The sequence below is a fragment of the Sinohyriopsis cumingii genome, chromosome 11, assembly GCF_028554795.1.
Source record: "Sinohyriopsis cumingii isolate HCF-2022 chromosome 11, ASM2855479v2, whole genome shotgun sequence".
Lineage (NCBI taxonomy): Eukaryota > Metazoa > Mollusca > Bivalvia > Unionida > Unionidae > Sinohyriopsis > Sinohyriopsis cumingii.
This window is the reverse complement of record NC_142971.1, coordinates 18,130,799-18,151,264: the sequence shown is the minus strand read 5'-3', so window position 1 is coordinate 18,151,264 and position 20,466 is coordinate 18,130,799. Positions and strand designations below refer to the sequence as shown.

Sequence of the window (20,466 nt, the reverse complement as noted above, 5' to 3'; positions counted from 1 at the left end):
GTTGTTATTACAATCACTGTCATTTTCACAAGCGAGAGTGTTTTAGCTTTCAATACCTGATATAATTTTTTGCGGTTGTCTCACGCGTGTGTTTATGATCTTTTATGTCTCGTATTCGTCAGATAATTTTGATCTAATATTATCATTTTCAATGGAAAGAGAGACGAATAGCTCTACTTCTGTATCTTTCACTGCTGATAAAGTTGTAGCATAAGTTCGTGTATATGTTTCATCAATCGATCTTCAGATGATAGTGAATATCCACCCTGAAATTTATGATTTTGTAATGATTCAAAATCAGACATAACTTTTTCAGGATCAAGTTGAAATTTTATGCCGTCCTTTTTTAATATCTTTATTGCATTTATTATATACATCTTATATATTTAAAATTAAAAAAAATGTATTTGGTCATTTTTGAAGACGACCCCCCCCCCCATATGAGCCCCTAAGATGGCAAATGGCACTCTACGAGTTTCGAAGGGTGTTTTGTCTAGTTTGCCAAATTAAAGCTTACTTAGTTAAATTTATCAGATGAGAATAGTCAGTCAGGTTTGTCAGAAGAGAATAGTCAAAGTGACTTTTGACTAGGAGAATAGTCAAATTGAGATTTGTCTAGTAAGCTGTCTAAGGACGGCACACATACATATAATTTTCGTTTTGAGGACGGCACAAATACATATAATTTTTGTTTTGAGGACGGCACAAATATATACGGGAGCCATTCTCTACGCTCAACAGATTTACGCACACACACACACACACCCATAATCAACCCCGGGGATAGTCCTAAAGAAGCACCCACCAGGTGGTGACATGGTGGGGGGGTGGGGGGGGGGTTTTCTTTTGAGTTTTGAGGCATAGGCTGGGCCCCCGATTTTATTTATAAAAATCGCGACATATACGCAGCCATCGACAGTCATAGGACTCGATCGCCAGACCTCGAGTATCAGACTTCTATGCTTTAGCATTACGTCACGATCCAATCTTACAAATATACGTTTCTGAAATTTTTATGAAGTAACCTATGCTACAGTACTAAAAATCACAGCGTGGATTTATTTATGTTTAGAAACTCGCTTTGTATATATATTTCTGCCTCGACAAAATCAGGTCTATTTCTACATAACATATCTCTAAAAATAGCTTTGTTGTATTGTACATGTACCGCTTGTTCTTTCTGTCTTGATCAGTTAGAAACCATAAATATCCCTTTACTACATTGAACTATTATACAATTATTTTACTTCACTGATATTAATTATGATACAGATGGTTAATTACCATTACAAAATTAATTACGATCTGCGGAGAAAACATATACTACAAAATTATCTTTCTTGGCACAAGTCATTGACCTTAAGAAAGGGAGTTAACCGCTAAATTACTATCTGTCAGGGAGAGGAGAGTTATCTCCCTTCAATGATACTGATTAATATATCTGATAAATGATAATTATTTTACCTCACATGTTTTGTTAGTGGGGAAACTACCGGTATTATATATATATATATATATATATATATATATATATATATATATATATATATATATATATATATATATATATATATATATATATATATATATATATTGGTTGCTTTTTGTCTCAAAGATGAATATATATATATATATATATATATATATATATATATATATATATATATATATATATATATATATATATATATATATATATTCATCTTTGAGACAAAAAGCAACCAATGCATTTGACAAAGCCTTTTTTAAAGTCATAGATAATGCTGTTTTCTTGTAATAACTGGAAATATAAAAAACTACTATTTGCAACTGAAAGAGACAATAGATAAAGATATAATATTAGCTGAAACAGCAAGAAAGTAAAATGAACTAATCGGTGCTAAAATTATGTAAGCTGCTTTTGTTTGATTTCTACTCCAAAAAGGGAGAGAAAATAACCAATGCAGTGATTTTTTTAGGACTGATATGAGTCAATGCTGAAACAGGTAATTCTTACAATGATATGACAGACAATATTTAGTTTTACTACACATGTGACAACAACAACTAAGTCAAAAGGGACAAGGACGCTTGTTATATGCTTTTGTCTCTAAAGACGCAGACTTTCAACCCAAAGCCCACAAAATGAATTTTATTGCTAAAGGCAAAATAGTTTGATATATCTTGCTCCGAAATTCTTGAAACCCTCCAAGAGTGCGGTTTCTGATTTAACTTAAAGTTTTAGAGATAATTTAACAAGACGCTATGTACAATTTCGTATATTTTGGGGCTTTACTAACCTTAAAGCACCGTTTAAGATAAAGCGCAAGTGAGTACTTCAATACATTTTACCCCAAACAATCGCCGAACAGAATGTTATTTTTTTAAGTTAATGACGGCGGTATAGGACTGTGCTTTGCACGAAAAATATATCTTTTGAACATATTTCACAATACGATTTTCATACTTAGAATGCTGTTAGGTTATATGAAAATTTAACCATGGCGAATGTCAATTGAACCCACACTGTACATTAATGGGACAGTTTAACCAACGTCTCCAGATTGAAATCCAACGAAAATATTAGATCCAAGGAAATTATTATGTTTCTCCTTGATTGCCTTAAAATACTGTCAGATGCTCAGGCGTTTCTCCCTTTTCTATGGTTCTAAGTATGCTGATTTTTCACACTTTAAAGAAGAAAGATACCTTTATTGCGAGATTACAGCATTTTTCCCCATCTGATAATACAACCTGTATAGCCATATAACAGATACAATGGCGATCGGTGATTGGGGAGCAGAACTGTAAATAGAGGAAGTGGAAGTACATCAAGTTATTACCGCCCTCAGGCTAGAAGCTCAAATGAGGACTTTTATGATCAAAGTGTCCATTGTCCTGTCTATATTTAAAACAAACTATAATGCAATGTATGATCATATATTTAAAGCATTTTGGGGAATAATTAAAATCATTTACAAAGACCGGTGACAAGAAAACATATCCTAAAAATCTTAAAGGAGAGACCGACTATTACATATTTAACTTATTGAAGTAAATTATGTCTAAGCATTTGTTTATTTATGTATTTATTCATTTAGAGAGAGAGAGAGAGAGAGAGAGAGAGAGAGAGAGAGAGTTATGGGTGAAGATGTTTTATCATTGCTTCGAATGAAAGAAACATCTAGGCTCAAACTTAACATCATGCAACTCAAAAATACTTAATTTCGCTCTATATACACTCCACTACCATAGACGTGGTTTACTTTTAAAAATCAAATTTGTTCCGTATTTCAACGAAATGTAAGTTTGTCTCCTCTTATGTAGAAAAAATATGGCATCCATCTTTAAATAAATATATTTATAATTTTGTTAATTTCTAAAAAATTTAAAACAAAATATTTTCGATTGAAACTTTATTCTGTGTAAACGTAACTATAGACTAAATTGGCAGCTTGAAATAAATTAACAAATATAGTCCCAATTTCTTGAATTTTAATTTTAAATTTATATTTTTGCCCTTCATTTTAGGGTACTATTGACGCAATATACAAATACAGGAAAATGACAATCGAGCCTTCCACACAAAATTATAACAATTATTTTTTTAAGATATAAAATCCTTTTAAGCGACCTTAATTTTTTATGGTAATGCAAATATTTGATCTAACTTTGTATTTTTCTTTTTGCCACAAGACTATGTTCAAATAACCGTGGTAATTATTGAACACAAATAATATACATGTATGCATTCCATTATTAAATAGCAATATGATTTTAAAATAAATAACAGAAGCGATAAACGAATGGATGACTAAAAAGAACTGAATGAGAAGATGCGATTCGTGGATTACATAGTACTCACTTTAGGAAATATTTGGCTACCTACATAATGACGGGATATTTTTATAGCTCTCATAATTGGGATAACGTCATTGACGTCAAAATGACGAGTTGCCATTTTGCAATACGTTGACATTATTATATATGCCTAATGACAAATCGTTGAATCTATATTGGCTTGTTGACACAGTATAACATCCTATGTTGGTAAAAATGTGTAGTTATTTCTATATAATCATGTCTTTATATTTCAATCGGTAACACGCCTGTCTGACTGACGTTAAAGACCTCGTCTTTATTATGTATGCAAATTATCTTATGATGATGAAGGCAGCCAACAGGCCCCGTACTAACTTGCTTACTCTCTTCCAGACGTTACTTGCATCATTACCTGCAGAATGTATCGGCTGATGAATGTACATCTACTATACGTACACGGAGACATAGCATATTAAAGAATAATGATGCCATCGATGTGACATTTTGATCTGTTTATTAAATATGTAAATATTACGATCTAAATTTAAACAGTGCATAATGACACCATATTTGATGATTGTTACTAACCAAGATATTCTCAATAATTATTACCGTCTCGCAATTTTCACTGGAGTATAGTTTTATTTGGTACTAATTAATGGTTGTTTCCAACAAATCGCAGGGTCGGATCAGGTCAAGTGTTTGGGAGGGAGTGGTCAAAAATTTCAAAAGGGCTTAGACTTTCCTCGAAAGGGCACCAATGCAGAAGTCTGTGTGTCTATTAACTCAAATTATGCATGATATAATACCCAATAAACATGCGCATGAATAAAACGATGTTCAAATTTAAAGTGATACGTGACTGTACTTTTGTGTGTGTGCATTGGGGGGGGGGGAGGCTGGAGGGAGATCCGGACACACTGGAACCTCCCTACCCCGCCCCTATATTGCCCTGTATTTACAGTCTTATATGTTGCCTCAAAGTGCGTTTTCAAGTCACTGGATGATGTATATACTATGTATATCGAATTGTCACATCGTACATCATACTCTCGTTGACGTCAATTTTTTTCACTGGGCCGGATAAAGAACCAAACATTCGATATATGAGATCTCTGTCTTAGAAATATTATTTTATGATGTAATGTCGCCGGTTTTTCACGCGACAAAAATCCTAATAATGGAAGAAAAACGATCGGACATTATGAAATTTCAGTTCTAGGATATAACGGAAGTTTTAATTTATACAGTAAAATTAAATTATAATTTTCTTACTAATTTTCGGTCTTAAAATTCATAATGTTTGCATGCTTTGTCTTATAATGTTCACTATCACCCGTCCTTTGTAGAAATTCCCTATAATTATGGAGATAGCCTTTAAGACGTTCTGGTTGCCTGGAGTCCTTAGAATTCGAAACATTAATTCCTTTCTTCTCATCGTAAAAATGAGATGTTAACATTTTTTGGTCATGAGATGTTCTAACACTGAAATTAGGAAGAATGCTGAACAAATCGGTCAAAGAGAATACAATTTTTAAAAAATCAATGTTCAGTATACTTCAACTGAAGTACTATCTAAAACTGAAGTGTTTGTATTCTATGTGAAAATAATCTTAGGTGTTGAATATTTGGTTTCTATGGCAATGGGATAATAAGCGTCATTGCAACAACGCACCCGTCCCACAGGCCACGACGCAAGACGTAGTGACAACTCCAACAAAGAGAAAAAATAACCAGAAGAAGAGAAAATCCAGTGCATCCGCTACATCAGGCCATCGAACGTCATGTTTTGACGCCCTCTTTGTGTCCCCACCCCAAAGGACGTTGACGTGCTCGCGGGTGACACAGCAATCCCGGCACTGCAACTTGATCGTGTATTTGACGAAACCTTGAAGGTACCCCGGTATAGGTATCTGCGGCGGGCGGTGGAAGAACCGTAGTTGCAAAACAGTCAATATCGTTACGATTGTACTCAAAAACATCACGAAGAGAATATAAACTCCCATAATCGACACCTTGGTAGAGTTTTTCGGAATTATTTGAGAGACGATGGTCATGAAAAGAGCGTAGGCCAAAATTACAGTAGCCACGTAAGTCATCTTTTCTCGCGAAGACCCAGGGAGTAAGAAAACGAAAATATTCATCCATGCCAACACAATAATAGGTATAACTATTGTCAGAATATAGTAAAACGATTTACGCTTTAACATCAGCGAGAAGGTCACTCCAGAATGATTGCTCATCGTGAACGTCGAAGCGCTGGTTGAAACGAGCGCCCATTCACTGTTTTCTAAGTAATATGTCTTATTCACACCATCTGAACCTATGCTTGCTTTTACCTTGTCATTTGTATTACTCCAGATGAGAAATTTTATGTCGCACTTGGTTTTATCCCACGGGAAAAACGTTGGATCCAACTGACACTGGCTTTCGAATGTTTCTAGGGGTATCCACGTGACTGTGGATCCAGTTTTGGTTATGGTTACGTACGAGCGAGAGCCACCTAATCCCGTCAACGCATTGAACCCATTAACTAGCGTTATGTCGGGAAGCCATACTGCGGTTTGGGCTACAATTACTTTCGGAACGTTATTTGGCGTCCAGCTGCCGAGTGCAGCATCATTCCAAATTATTTTTAGATACGCTGTTGTGGTGAGTTTATTGTTATCGTCATCATACTCGTTAATCCCGTTGAGAAAGAAATCAATGTTTATACTAACGGCTAGCTCTTGAGGATCTATGGGTCTCACAGTATTATAGTACCCAGTAAATATGTTTGTTATGAGCGTTTTGACATCGGCGCTGTTGTACGCATCAATCAGATGTATTCCTTGCATCAGAACGAACACAAAAAATCCAACGCTGATTTTCGAACTCATTTTCGTCACCTCTACAAAATTTTGTAAACGTTTGTCTCTGTAAGAAAACTTCTATGTTAATACGAGTAGGTGGGTTCAAGTTTGCAATTACACTAGTTTTCATTTAAATTCATCACAGGCTCGTTTTTCAATACCTCTGTAATACTTTTCTTAAACGATTATCGATGCATAAAATTAACACAATAGTGTTCACTGCTGTGAAAGAACAAAGGGGAGAAAGAAATTTTCAAATATAGGTCAAAAAGTTGACACGCTTTTCTGTTTGTCACTTCTTTTGCAATGATCATCAAAAACGTTCTTTGTTAATGACCAAGATATCCCAGATCTGGATCACTGACACTCAAATATCAATTACAAACTGAAGACAATAGAAACCAAAACAAGTACATGGTGACACCTTATTAAGTTTAATAATTGCCACACAAGATAAAACCAATGAAAAGAGAGAGAGAGAGAGAGAGAGAGAGAGAGAGAGAGAGAGAGAGGGAGGGAGGGAGGGATCGAGAGACAGAGACAGAGATTTACTTAACTGATTACTAACAGAGAGGATATGAGAATTAACGAACGAGCAGTGAGCCGTACTTCACGAATTTACATTGTACTCGATTTATATACAATAAATGATGCGAATAGCAACCTACTGTACTAAAGGTCCCCTGGGTAACATGACTGTCTAGAATGTTATATTCATGTCAGAAACAGCATAAAATGTCATAATCATGTCATAAAGAGTGTAGATGTCATAATCATATCATAAACAGTGTAAAATGCCATTATGTCATAAACATTGTAAATGTCATAATCATGTATTAAACAGTGTAAATGTTATAATCATGTCTTAACAGTATAAAATACCATACTAATGTCAGAGTGTAAATGTCATAATCATGTCATGAACAGTGTAAATGTCAAAATCATGTCATAAACAGTGTAAATGTCAAACTCATGTCATAAACAGTGTAAATGTCATAATCATGTTATAAACAGTGGAAATGTCATGATTATGTCACAAATAGTGTAAATGTCATAACCATGTCGGAGCCCCGAGTGGCCGAGTGGTCTAAAGCGCTATCCGTTACGGATCACTGCAATCTCACCTCTGTCTGTGTAGGTTCGAGTCTCGGATTCGGCCAATGTGGGTACGTGAGAAAGCTTGCAAGTAGCTTCTCGAGGGTAGGTGGTTCTTTCTGGAGATTTCCCGGGTTCTTCCTCCACCATTAATACTGGCCGCCATGTATAGCCTATCGTGTGCTGAAAAATGGCGTTAAGCCCTACAACAACAACAACAACATAATCACGTCATAAACAGTTTAAATGTCATAATCATGTCATAAATAGTGTAAAATACCATAATAATGTCACAAACAGTGTAAATGTCATAATCATGTCAAAAACAGTGGAAATATCATAATCATGTTATAAACAGTGGAAATGTCATGATCATGGCATAAATAGTGTAAAATGCTATAAACATGTCATGATAGTGTAAATTATCACAGTCATGCCATAAACAGTGATTGATTACATCGTGACTTATCCTTTTATAAAATCAAAAACTCCATTATATGTCGACAAGTACTTGAAACACTGCTTTCAAGATCAATTTTTGTCTTCGATCTTCTCATGAAAAACATACGGACAAGTTCCACCTATTTGTTTGATACAGCTGTAGAGTTCAAGTCGTGATACATAGATGTACCAAGTTTCGCCTGTCCGTCTGATACAACTGTTGAGTTCAAGTGGAGATACATACATGTACCAAGTTCCACCTGTCTGTCTGATACAGATATAGTGTTTAAGTCGAGATACATACATGCACAAATTTCCAGTTGTCTGTCTGATACAGCTGTAGTTTAAGTCGAGATACGTACATGTGCAAATTTTCACCTGTCTGTCTGGTACAGCTGTAGAGTTTAAGTCGAGATACATACGTGTACAAATTTCCAGCTGTCTGATACAGCTGTAGAGTTCAAGTCGAGATACGTACATGTGCCAAGTTCCACCTGTCTGTCTGATACAGCTGCTGAGTTCAAGTGGAGATATATACATGTGCCAAGTTCCACCTGTCTGTCTGATACAGCTATAGCGTTTAAGTCGAGACACATACATGTACAAATTTCCAGCTGTTTCTCCTACAGCTATAGAGTTTAAGTCGAGATACGTACATATCCAAATTTCTACCTGTCTGTCTAATACAGGTGCAGAGTTTAAGTCGAGATACGTACAGGTGCCAAGTTCCACCTGTCTGTCTGATATAGCTGTTGAGTTCAAGGAGGAAAATGAAAAGCCGCACAATCTGCCAATTATTCTGTTTGTTGGACTTGCGAATAAATTATACAATAAAAAAAGAAAACAATTTCATTACAACAACAACAACCCAGTACTACTTCTGAAGATCTTGCTGAAAGCGATGTACCAAAGTAATTCCGACCGCAACGTGTAAGTTAATGATTTCTTGTTCTATTTACGCCGGTACTACTCATGTTATCTGCTCTAAATCCACAGTATCAGGATAAGCTGGCATAGAGAGTCAACACCATATTATTTCTGGCCAAGATACGATTACATATAGAGGAAATGCACCATAGTGATTCTATCCAAAATACGATTACATAAAGATGGACTGCACCATAGTGATTCTATCCAAAATACGATTACATAAAGAGGGACTGCACCATAGAGACTCAGTCCAAGATACGTTAACATATATAGGGACTGCACTATAGTGATTCTATCCAAGACACGATTACATATAGAGGGACTGCGCCATAGTGATTCTATCCAAGATACGATTACATATAAAGGGGGTGCACCATATTGATTCTATTCAGGATACGATTACATATAGAGTGACTGCACCATAGTGATTCTAAGATACGATTACATATAGAGGGGCTGCACCATATTGATTCTATTCAAGATACGATTACATATAGGCGGACTGTACCATAGTGATTCTATCCAAAATACGATTACATCTAGAGGAACTGCACCATAGTGATTCTATCCAAAATACGATTACATATAGAGGGACTGTACCATAGTGATTCTATCCAAGATACGATTACAAATAGAGGGACTGCGACATAGTGATTCTATCCAAGATACGATTACATATAAAGGGGCTGCACCATATTGATTCTATTCAAGATACGATTACATATAGGCGGACTGCACCATAGTGATTCTATCCAAAATACGATTACATCTAGAGGAACTGCACCATAGTGATTCTATCCAAAATACGATTACATATAGAGGGACTGTACCATAGTGATTCTATCCAAGATACGATTACATATAGAGGGACTGCGACATAGTGATTCTATCCAAGATACGATTACATATAAAGGGGCTGCACCATATTGATTCTATTCAGGATACGATTACATATAGAGTGACTGCACCATAGTGATCCTAAGATACGATTACATATAGAGGGGCTGCACCATATTGATTCTATTCAAGATACGATCACATATAGGCGGACTGCACCATAGTGATTCTATCCAAAATACGATTACATAATAGAGGAACTGCACCATAGTGATTCTATCCAAAATACGATTACATATAGAGGGACTGTACCATAGTGATTCTATCCAAGATACGATTACATATAGAGGGACTGCGACATAGTGATTCTATCCAAGATACGATTACATATAAAGGGGCTGCACCATATTGATTCTATTCAGGATACGATTACATATAGAGTGACTGCACCATAGTGATCCTAAGATACGATTACATATAGAGGGGCTGCACCATATTGATTCTATTCAAGATACGATTACATATAGGCGGACTGCACCATAGTGATTCTATCCAAAATACGATTACATATAGAGGAACTGCACCATAGTGATTCTATCCAAAATACGATTACATATAGAGGGACTGTACCATAGTGATTTTATCCAAAACACGATTACATATAGAGGGACTGCACCATAGTGATTCTATCCAAAATACGATTACATATAGCGGGACTGCACCATAGAGATTCAGTCCAAGATACGATAACATATATAGGGACTGCACTATAGTGATTCTATCCAAGATACGATTACATATAGAGGGACTGCGCCATAGTGCTTCTATCCAAGATACGATTACATATAGAGGGACTGTACCATATTGATTCTATCCCAGATGCGATTACATATAGAGGGGCTGCACCATATTGATTCTATTCAAGATACGATTACATATAGAGGGACTGCACCATAGTGATTCTAAGATACGATTACATATAGAGGGGCTGCACCATATTGATTCTATTCAAGATACGATTACATATAGAGGGACTGCACCATAGTGATTCTAAGATACGATTATATATAGAGGGGCTGCACCATATTGATTATATTCAAGATACGATAACATATAGAGGGACTGCACCATATTGATTCTATTCAAGATACGATTACATATAGAGGGACTGCACCATAGCGATTCTAAGATACGATTATATATAGAGGGGCTGCACCATATTGATTATATTCAAGTGTGACGTTCTGTCGTATTGGGGTGGGGTTCTCCCAATATAATTTAATTAAATTAAATTGAAAGTTCCACCCTGGCTCGTTAGGTTAGAAAGTTAAATTAGGGATGATGTAGATTTACAGCTCTGAGCCCCCAGTCAGCAATGCCGACGGTTAAATTATAGAAAACACGAAGATGAAATTCAATCAATAACAATTTAATAAATGTGATAATTTAAAAACGATAACTTCCAATCACTCGTCTTTCCCTCGACCAAGTGACAGCCTAATTCATCCCGTGATTTACAGTGTGAGTTCGATTTTCCCCCTGTCCTTGCATCTACTCATCTATTCCCGCTGATTCTTCCTTCTTTCCGTTCCTCTAACTCCTCCTTTGTCTCTGTTTCCCTCTCTACTATCTCCTCCTCCAATTCGCTCCTAGACCTCAACTTCACCTCTTCTCCTTCCTTCCTTTCCTCCGTCTCTCTATCCGAGATAACGGGACCAAACTTTAACTGGTCTGTCCCTCAAAGCTTCCTGTGAAAAACCACAAGGCGTTAACAAATGTTTTATCGAACCTCACCTCACACTATAACGACAATTAACCATCAGATAGCTGTCACTGTTTCGGCCACGCATGCATACACATCGAAATTCCCACACACTTCTTGCAGGGTAAACAATGGCGTAATAACACAGTATCAGCGAATTGTTATACAGACATCAATACATTGCGTCACGTCAGTATATACACATATATATTTAATCTCATCGTACTACAATCTGACAAAATCAGACGCATGTCTGTACATTACAAATATTCAACAATGGCAAAATCTATAATCATATGAACATATGTGTTAGTCTACTATAAGATACCCACATAGTAAATTACAATATTAACTCTTACGACGGCTAGCAAGCTATATAATTCTTTACAAATATCAACTCATTTCTTCAAAATATACAAACATATTAACAAAACAAAGTAATTCTTCGTACTACGATTCTAGTACTAATAAAGTAGACATACGACCTACAATTAAAATGCAGTCGCATTCCACAAAGACCGAACAAATATCTACTGACCTTTTGAAGCTTTCTGTACTTAGAATTTCCCGCTCTAAGATTTTCCCGCCAATAACGAATGGCTATTCGGAGTTACGCTAACCTCTTCTCTGGGTAATTTCTCTAACTTTTGCCGGAAAACTCAGGGATATCATTCTACCCAAATCAAGGTCTCCCCCCATCTCGATTCTGATTGGGTGGCGCTGTGCCCCTGTCCAATCGTCTTAGCGGCCAGTTCAACCTGTCTGTCTGTTTGCAGGGGAAAGAAGTTAGGACACTCCCACTTCTTCATGCAATTTCTTTTGATCTTGGAAACATTTCGACACCTATGTGATAACTGGCTATCGGGCGCCTCGCAACTCCGATGTCCGGTTTTTCGATTCTAGCCACAACAGTCTTACGTAACGGATTAGTGCTAGCCTTCGGCAATGTTCGACATCAAACAATGACCCGTCAGAATTACCTCGATTATACATGTTTCAAACTGGGCTACTCTGGGTCGGGGTAAACATGACATCAAGATACGATAACATATAGAGGGACTGCACCATAGTGATTCTATCCAAGATACGATTACATATAGAGGGACTGCGCCATAGTGCTTCTATCCAAGATACGATTACATATAGAGGGACTGTACCATAGTGATTCTATCCAAGATACGATTACATATAGAGGGGCTGCACCATATTGATTCTATTCAAGATACCATTACATATAGAGTGACTGCACCATAGTGATTCTAAGGTACGATTACATATAGAGGGGCTGCACCATATTGATTATATTCAAGATACGATTACATATAAATGAACTGCACCATAGTGATTCTATCCAAAATACGATTACATATAGAGGGACTGTACCATAGTGATTCTATCCAAGATACGATTACATATAGAGGGGCTGCACCATATTGATTCTATTCAAGATACGATTACATATAGAGGGACTGCACCATAGTGATTCTAAGATACTATTATATATAGAGGGGCATATATAGAGGGGCTGCACCATATTGATTATATTCAAGATACGATTACATATAGAGGGACTGCACCATAGTGATTCTATCCAAAATACGATTACATATAGAGGAACTGCACCATAGTGATTCTATCCAAAATACGATTACATATAGAGGGACTGTACCATAGTGATTCTATCCAAGAAACGATTACATATAGAGGGGCTGCACCATATTGATTATATTAAAGATACGATTACATATAGAGTGACTGCACCATAGTGATTCTATCCAAAATACGATTACATATAGAGGAACTGCACCATAGTGATTCTAACCAAAATACGATTACATATAGAGGAACTGCACCATAGTGATTCTATCCAAGATACGATTACATAAAGAGGGACTGCACCATAGTGATTCTATCCAAAATACGATTACATATAGCGGGACTGCACCATAGAGATTCAGTCCAAGATACGTTAACATATATAGGGACTGCACTATAGTGATTCTATCCAAGATACGATTACATATAGAGGGACTGCACCGTAGCGCTACTATACAAGAAACGATGATATACAGAGGGACTGCACCACAGTGCTTCTTGCCAAGGTACAATGACATACAGAGAGACTGCGCCATAGTGCTTCTATCCAACATAAAATGACAAATAGAGGCACTGCACTATAGTGCTATCATCCAAAAATAAGGAGGCAAAAAATCAATGCACCGTAGTTCTTCTATCCAAAATACGAAAACATACAACGGGACTGAAACATAGTTCTGCTGTCAAATATGAGATTACATACAGTGGGACACTACCATTGTGTTATTGTCCAAAATAAAATGACATACAGAGGGACTGCACCATATTGATATTGCCCAACATAAGAGGACATACAGAGGGACTGCACAACATTACTCATGCATATCATTTATCATAAAAGTAATTTTGTTATGAAGAAATAAAATTGCTCGGTTCTTTTAAATTGTTTTCTGTTTATCTGCTTCTTAAAATATACAGCAGATTGTTAAGAAAACACAGCACCTAGACAATGAAAATTAAAGTCCATGAAAATATTGGTTCATCGCAGCAGCTAGTGCAGTCCTTCTAAGACAGTGATTTTTAACTGATGGGTGGCGTTCCGAAACTGGGTCGCTATGCTGTTTTAAGTGGGTCACCAAGATCAAACTGAATAATTTAAAATTTCCTATCCAAGTGTTGTTTTGTAAAGGATTTTATGGGTGGTGATGTTTCACTAGCTTGAATAATATGACAAAAAAATTAAGTCCTTGGTGAGATATACCGGATATAATACAAACAGTTAACATAAAGCGTATAATTCATTTCTGGTTCAAAGCCTAATCAATTCAATTGCATGAAATGCACAAACATACTGGAAGAGAGTGGATGGACGAACCTTGGGAAAAGATGGAGGAAATTGGTAGAACAAGATAATCGCACAGAATACGATGATATTAATGATTTATTATCAAATTCAAATTTATTTATAAGAAAGTGTTTTCAATGTTGATGTTCCGGCTTTGGTTATTGTATTGGTTAGTTTGGCAGTTTAGCATCAAATGAACATAGCAGAAGCAAAACATTGTTATTAACTTAAATTGCTTGTTGTATGAAGGTTACGTTATGATTATTTATAATAGACACAAATATTTAACAAAATGCAACTATAGCAAAATAAATGTATTAGTTTTTCAAACTTCACCCAAAATGACAGTCGAAAAGATTTTAAAGTTATTTTATTGCAAGCCCTACAAATGTACAGGAAAGCACATGTACAAATGTGTCGACTTCATAGTGGTCATATATTCTGACCATAGTGGTCACTGATATCATGGGTGAATAACCTCAACTTTACAATTACATATTTGTGGGGTGAATTAAATAACGAACGTTAATATATTGTACTCGTTCATTTTTGGTGAAATTTTAAAAACTACATGAAATTAAATGGTTGCTTTAGTGACAGATGATTAAATAGTTTTACAAAATTTATAATTTCCAATAGGTATTTCTAAGAGTTAGAATATTTTAAGTATTTTTGTCTTTGCATTTCATATGACCAATATACATGACGTAATAACCAAATGTGGGAACATAAACTAACCAATTTCTTTGTTGTTAACAACTTTAAAAGTTATATTTGAAATGACAATACCTTGTTTGTAAAAAAATGATGCAATGTTGTCAGTAAATATGGCATCTTGCCTATCTAATGACTGCAATAAATAACATCTAGTATAAGAATCGTAGACCGTCTAATTGCTTAGTAATGCATATCTCTGTCAGATCGAACTTACTGTTCAAAAACAGTCTGCATTTTGTTAACACAATTGGCTCTTTTTCGAGAGATTAAGGTACTCGTTCACAAGAAGAGAAAGGCCACACACGTTCCGATTGGCCGTACAACATCAACAAGAGCTCAATAAATGGCGACTTTGTTGAACCCTAAATAAAGCGCCCCAATGTCAATACCGAGTATTAGTATTAGGAACAAAAAGAAGCTGACGAAGTCCAAAGCATCTGCAAATTCCTTCCAGTCACAGTCCAGCCACGGTCCAATGATCTGTGTCCACTCGCCTTCATACACGTCCTGGCCATCATTGGTCACTCGATCCACTTTTCTGCAGCAGATACAGACACAGCGCTGACGCAGGATAAACTTGACGAACTTATAGCCCCACTTGGGAACCTTTCTGACGGGATTACGAAATCCTATCCTCTGAGTTCCGAGGGTGACAATCAGTACTAAACCCGTTATCAACAGTGTCACCAACAGAAAAGCTAGGAAGAAGTAGTTGAAAATTAAAAGCATTGTAGCTTAAAAACGACATAGATCAAATAAAGTCCTAAAATGACATTCAAATCAAGTTAGTATTGTATAAACAGACAATGTTTTATAATCACTGAGGCGTCTTTTCTGGGTTAATATTTTCCTGTTTATCTTGTAAATTTGCCTGAATTAGGATCTGAAGGAAATATTACACAGAAAATCATCCTTTCCCATCTATATTCCTCCCTCACACCGTTCTTTACGTATCATTTTTCAGTAAATTATGAATATTATGTCTTGAATTTCTCCATTAAAAAAACAACTTGATTGACAGCAAAATCCCAGTTCACCTCACCTCCACCCCCTCTTGAGTATTGTTATAAAATTGGTATATCTATTCTGCGAACATTTTGTTTGCAGGTTGGCTGAGTATTGGCTTTAGAGGAGGCTTAATGTAGTGTGTTGACTACACTGGACAACAAATTTTTACAAAAGTCATGTTACTGAAATAAAATTAGTCAATTCTTATCAATTTTTATATGCTGAACACGAATATGACAGTCAAATTGCAAAATTGGCTCTAGTTTTTTTGTAATCTGCAAGAAATTAATGTTTACATAACGAAATGCATTCCAATAGTAAAAGGTCAACTGTAATAGCCTACCTATAAAAAATCAAGTCATTGACTACATCTTAGATTTCTTCGCCTGTCTCTTGTACAGCTGTTCGGGAGCATCTCTGAGGAGTGTCCAGCAGTAGTCAGCCAGCATTGTAGTGGACCATTTTCCCTGGTATCTTTGTTCCATTGTTGCGATATCTTGATGAAAACGTTCGCCGTGTTCATCACTAACAATACCACAGTTGCTAGGAAAGAAATCCAAATGGGAATGAAGGAAGTGAATCTTTAGAGACATATTGCAGCCAAGTTTCTTATACTTCATCAACATGTCTTCTACTAGTTCCTTATAGTTTTCTGCCCTAACATTTCCGAGGAAGTTTGTAGAAACTAGGCGAAAAGCATTCCATGCTTGTTTCGCGTCACCTTCCAGCAAGTTGTTGAACCGGTCATCTTTGAAAAGCTCTCGAATCTGAGGACCCACAAAAACTCCCTCTTTAATCTTTGCTTCGCTGAGTCGAGGGAATTTTTCATGCAGGTATCGGAATGCTGGCAAAGTCCGGTCAATGGCTTTCACGAAGTTCTTCATCAAACCTAGTTTGATGTGAAGGGGTGGTAGCAAGATTTTCTGAGCCTCAACCAGAGCTGGGTGTTGGATATTCTTCTCTCCAATGGCTACATTCTGCCTGTGAGTCCATTCCTTCCTCATGTAGTGCATTTCCCTTGCTCGGCTATCCCACTCGCATAAGAAACACATGTATTTTGTATATCCTTGCTGCAGTCCCATTAAAAGGGCAACTACCTTCAAATCACCACAGAGGTGCCAGCTGTACTTGTTATACTCAATGGAATTCAGTAGCTGCCTTAAGTTATCGTATGTCTCTTTCATGTGGACAGCATACGCTACTGGAATAGATGGAAGAATGTTTCCATTGTGCAAAAGCACAGCCTTGAGACTCAGTTTCGAAGAGTCCACAAATAGTCTCCATTCTTGTGGGTCATGAGTGATTTTTAAAGCATTCATGAGGCCCTCAATATCGGAACAGAATATCAGATTACTTTCCTTTCTGAAGAAAGGCTCCAATTGCTGGTGGCGCTTTCGATATGCAGTAATTGTGACATCTTCTAGAAGATTCCATTGTTGGAGTCTTGATCCTAGCAATTCTGCCTTGTTCTTTGATAAGTCCAAATCACGAATCAGGTCATTTAGTTCTTCCTGTGTTATTCTGTGTGGGGTTGATGATGCACCACAGTGAAAATCTGGATCACTGCATGCTGATGGACCAGGAGAAGAACAGGTCGACTCACCTTTGTCTTCGCCAGATGAATCAAGAGAATATTCTGCTGGAGGTTCTGGAATAGGAAGTCCCTCACCATGTGGAACTGGTCTCAATGCAGACGGAATGTTTGGGTAGACTATTCTCGACTTCTTTCGCTTCGTTATTCCGCCGGAAAGAGGAGGAACCAAGCAGAAGTAACAGTCATTTAGGTGGTTGCTTGGCTCTCTCCACACCATTGGGACTGCAAACGGCATTGATGACCTTTTGCAATTCAACCACTGTGAAAGCTGTGTTGTACATGTAGCACAGCATATATGCGGAGCCCAAGGCTTGTCTTGGTCACCAACCTTGCATCCGAAGTAAAGATGATATGCCTTCTTCACTTGAGAATTGATACTTTTCTTCTGGTTGGCAAATGTCACTTCCCCACAAATATAGCAAAAATTGTCCGCGGTATTAACACACTTTCGAGGCATTACTGTTCTTTATTGTACGTAAATGGATAAAATAATAAGTTTTATGTAACAGTAGCTTGAACTGTCTCGCACAACGTCTAAAATATTTTAAATGCTGAACCTATCTGATTGGGCTTTATATAGTACACTGCTTACGTCAGCTTCAGCAGCCGCCTGGCATTAGTATAATAGGCCTACACATGTATAGTACACTGTTGACGTCAACTTACTTCAGCAGCCGCATGGCATTAGTATTACATTGCATCAGAAAATGATGCAATCAACTGTGGATGATGTGAGCATGATGGTATTATGCAATGTTACATCATTATTCCGGATGTTGCTGCAGTCCTACTGGAGAAATTTACACAGTGAAACATAGAAAATGAGGTATATGAATATCTTCAAAACGAGAGCCAATACAAATTTTTCACGGTTATATTCGTGTTCGGCACACCAAAATACTACAGATTAGGGCCTTTTCAAGTCAGTAATGATTTCACTGTTGACCAGTGCTACTAGTTACGATTTACACGTTAGACCCTTTGAATTAGGATCATGTCAATTCTTCATGAGAGTTAAATCGATCGATCGGCTGATCGATTGATGGAGAGAAAAAGAGATACATACCTATCAAAAAGCAGGTTTTGTCGCCATTTTTAGGCAGCGATTTCACAATGATGGTTATGAAGATGATGTATGTAAGGAACACAGTGATGGTGTACTTGGTCTTCTCCTTTGATGATATTGGCACCAGGAACGCAAAAATGCACGTCAGTGAAATCAGGACCGTTGGCACTATGATGTTTGTTACGTAGAAGTATGGCCTCCGACTAAATTTTATGGTAAACCCAATGCTGGATTTGTCCGTGCTGTAGTCGGAAGAATACGACATCGAATCTACTGTCCATTCTCCATTTTCCTGGAAGTTCGATTGTTGAAACCCGCTCCCACCGGTCAAAGTCAAGTTGACTTCGTTTTCGTCGTATGTCCAGACGATAAATTTGATGTTGCATGTATGCGAATCGAAGGGCCAGAATGTAACATCCACACTACATTTGGTGGTGAAGACGCTGTAAGGCTCCCACGTCACGGCGCCTGAGTTTGAAATCGTTACTTGAGTTGAAGAATCTCCAAGAATACGAAGACTTTGGAGTCCATTTTCCGTAGCGATATCTGGCAACCACACGTTATCTTGCGGAACTAGAATGCTTGATATTTGACCATATGTTGCTGATGTCCAAGTCAAGTGTTCATCAGTCCATTTCAAGGTCAGATATCCGGATGTCGTCAGATTCTGACCATAATCATTGAAACTCTCTATCCCAACTAACTTAAAACTCAGACTGATCAGGAGGGGTGATGCTTGGTTCACGATTGGTCTGATAAATGTATTGTACGAATTTGTTGTGAAGAGATATTTCTTCAAAAGTTTAAGATCGTTTTGAGTTTGAGTATTAGCGTTTGTCCTTGTGTTAAACGCACAGACGCACAATGCAAACAATATTTTCTGATGAATTTCCATATCGATGAAGTGACAAACTAGGCGCACTTTATCCGGCAACAGGAGATAAATGGCCAACAGCAATTTAATCTGGTTGAAAACTTACAACAACTTACGAAGGATCTCCCTGAAAAGAAAGTCAACTCGGGTGTGAAAGTGAAGTCTTTCAAGCACAACGTAAATCTTGTGGTATAGGTTTAAATGGCACTTGATCTTAAAGACATGGTCTATATTTTATAAGAACGAGTTTGCATAAGAATAGCGAAACTGGCACAAAATGTACAAATTGTATACTCGGCCTTTATCGAGTCAACCATATACACCATACGAAAGCGAATATAGATTCGCTATGCAAGGAAAATGTTCTTTCTTAATTGTGTTTCGAACAACTTTTCCATAGATAAAATCGTCTCTCCGATTGCAGTATGATTGCCGTGGTGACTAGGCCTTAAATTATATGGTCAATACTTATTAAAATGTAGTCGATAGGTGCATGTATATAGTGGTGACGGTAAAAGTAATCGTGCGAGAAGTCGGCGGGTTTACAATTTAAAACAAAGATATGGTTTAGAATTTCAAACAAAGAAGTGTTTTTATGTTTAAAAAGG

At 36.8% G+C, this 20,466-nt stretch overlaps 1 protein-coding gene across 1 annotated transcript; it reads right to left on the bottom strand.

The window, feature by feature from the left end:
• Positions 1-14,680: 14,680 nt before the first annotated feature.
• LOC149787688 (neuronal acetylcholine receptor subunit alpha-6-like) lies at positions 14,681-19,887 on the bottom strand. The gene is made up of 2 exons (XM_089975641.1): positions 18,985-19,887; positions 14,681-16,014 (listed from the first exon to the last, which is right to left on the bottom strand). The coding sequence occupies exons 1-2, from the start codon at positions 19,877-19,879 to the stop codon at positions 15,653-15,655; spliced, it is 1,257 nt and encodes a 418-aa protein (XP_089831767.1). The 5' UTR covers positions 19,880-19,887; the 3' UTR covers positions 14,681-15,652.
• Between the last annotated feature and the right edge of the window lie 579 nt (positions 19,888-20,466).